General features: G+C 54.8%; 1 protein-coding gene across 1 annotated transcript; it reads right to left on the minus strand.

Moving 5' to 3' along the window:
• Positions 1-387: 387 nt before the first annotated feature.
• On the minus strand, positions 388-853 carry LOC141264547 (histone H2A type 2-B-like). The gene has a single exon (XM_073676822.1). The coding sequence runs from the start codon at positions 824-826 to the stop codon at positions 440-442; it is 387 nt and encodes a 128-aa protein (XP_073532923.1). The 5' UTR covers positions 827-853; the 3' UTR covers positions 388-439.
• Between the last annotated feature and the right edge of the window lie 934 nt (positions 854-1,787).

Genomic DNA, 1,787 nt, shown 5'->3' on the forward strand with positions numbered 1-1,787 from the left:
ACTAGTAGGCATACAATATTATATGGGGGTATACAGTAGTATATTGAGGGTATATGGCACAGAAGTCCAGTGGGAGAGGACACTATACGGGGAAAATCCTCCAGAGAGCCCGTTATTATTCTTATTACTTATTATAACACCATTTATTCCATGGCTTTACATGTTCCAAGTGTGTAAAATTCTCACCATCAAAATCAAGAAGTGAAGGATTTCACAGGATCAGGAGATAAATACAAGGGATCTTATTGATCCCCTGAGCACTGGATCCTCCACTATATGGAGCGACTATAGGAGGAGCCTAATGTATACACTACTGGTGTCATATATACAGCGTATAGGACACAGCATCAGGAAGTATTCACACTGGCACCGGCTCTTATCAGGAGGATGTGGTGGCTCTCAAAAGAGCCTTTGGTTGTGGACAGATCGGCTGCAGCGCTCACTTGCTCTTCTTGCTGCTCTCGCTCTTCTTGGGCAGCAGCACGGCCTGGATGTTGGGCAGGACGCCCCCCTGGGCGATGGTCACCCCACCCATCAGCTTGTTCAGCTCCTCGTCATTGCGCACCGCCAGCTGCAGGTGTCGGGGGATGATGCGGGTCTTCTTGTTGTCCCGGGCGGCATTACCGGCCAATTCCAGGATCTCAGCGGTCAGATACTCCAGCACAGCGGCCAGATAGACCGGAGCGCCGGCGCCCACCCTCTGGGCGTAGTTGCCCTTGCGGAGAAGTCTGTGCACACGGCCCACCGGGAACTGCAGTCCTGCCCGGGATGAGCGGCTCTTGGCCTTAGCCCGGGCCTTTCCTCCCTGTTTGCCGCGTCCAGACATCGTACAATCAGCAGATAACAATCAGCAGAATGTGAGGAGCCCGCGCTGCTGGAGGTTTATATAAGCTGCTGCCCCGCCCTCCTCTCCTCTCATTGGACGGATCTGAAGCCGAATATGGAGATCAGACGAGAAAACACCAATTGGCTGCAGGGGAGGGACGTGTGACGTCACTGTGGTCAGATGACTTTCTCACCCAACCGCCACTTGCCCTCATCACAGCTGCTCGCGAAAGACGTTACATTAACTCTTTCCTGCCTGTCACTATCAGGTTGTCCTTCTTGCTCTGCTTCTGCTGCCGATTACTGGCTGCTGCAGTGGGGGATGGAGGGTGAGCAGACACTGGAGACGGTCCTGCTCCCTCCCTCCTGCCCCCTCCTGTCTGTCATCTGGGCTGAGCTGATAACCGCAGTGTGTGTACCGCTGCTTGATAAATCACCAATACTATTCACAGTCTAGCATTGCGTCATCATCATCAGCAGCCCTCCATCCTCTGCACTGCGTCATCAGCAGCAGCCCTCCATCCTCTGCACTGCGTCATCATCATCAGCAGCCCTCCATCCTCTGCACTGCGCCATCATCATCATCAGCGCTCCATCCTCTGCACTGCGTCATCAGCAGCAGCAGCCCTCCATCCTCTGCACTGCGCCATCATCATCAGCAGCCCTCCATCCTCTGCACTGCGCCATCATCATCAGCAGCGCTCCATCCTCTGCACTGCGTCATCAGCAGCAGCAGCGCTCCATCCTCTGCACTGCCCATCATCAGCAGCCCTCCATCCTCTGCACTGCGCCATCATCATCAGCAGCGCTCCATCCTCTGTACTGCCCATCATCAGCAGCTCTCCATCCTCTGCACTGAGTCATCATCATCAGCGCTCCATCCTCTGCACTGCGTCATCATCAGCGCTCCATCCTCTGCACTGCGTCATCAGCAGCAGCAGCTCTCCATCCTCTGCACTGCG

This window comes from Phyllobates terribilis, unplaced genomic scaffold, assembly GCF_046119375.1.
Source record: "Phyllobates terribilis strain yellow unplaced genomic scaffold, ASM4611937v1 Scaffold_4__5_contigs__length_816908805, whole genome shotgun sequence".
Taxonomy (NCBI): domain Eukaryota; kingdom Metazoa; phylum Chordata; class Amphibia; order Anura; family Dendrobatidae; genus Phyllobates; species Phyllobates terribilis.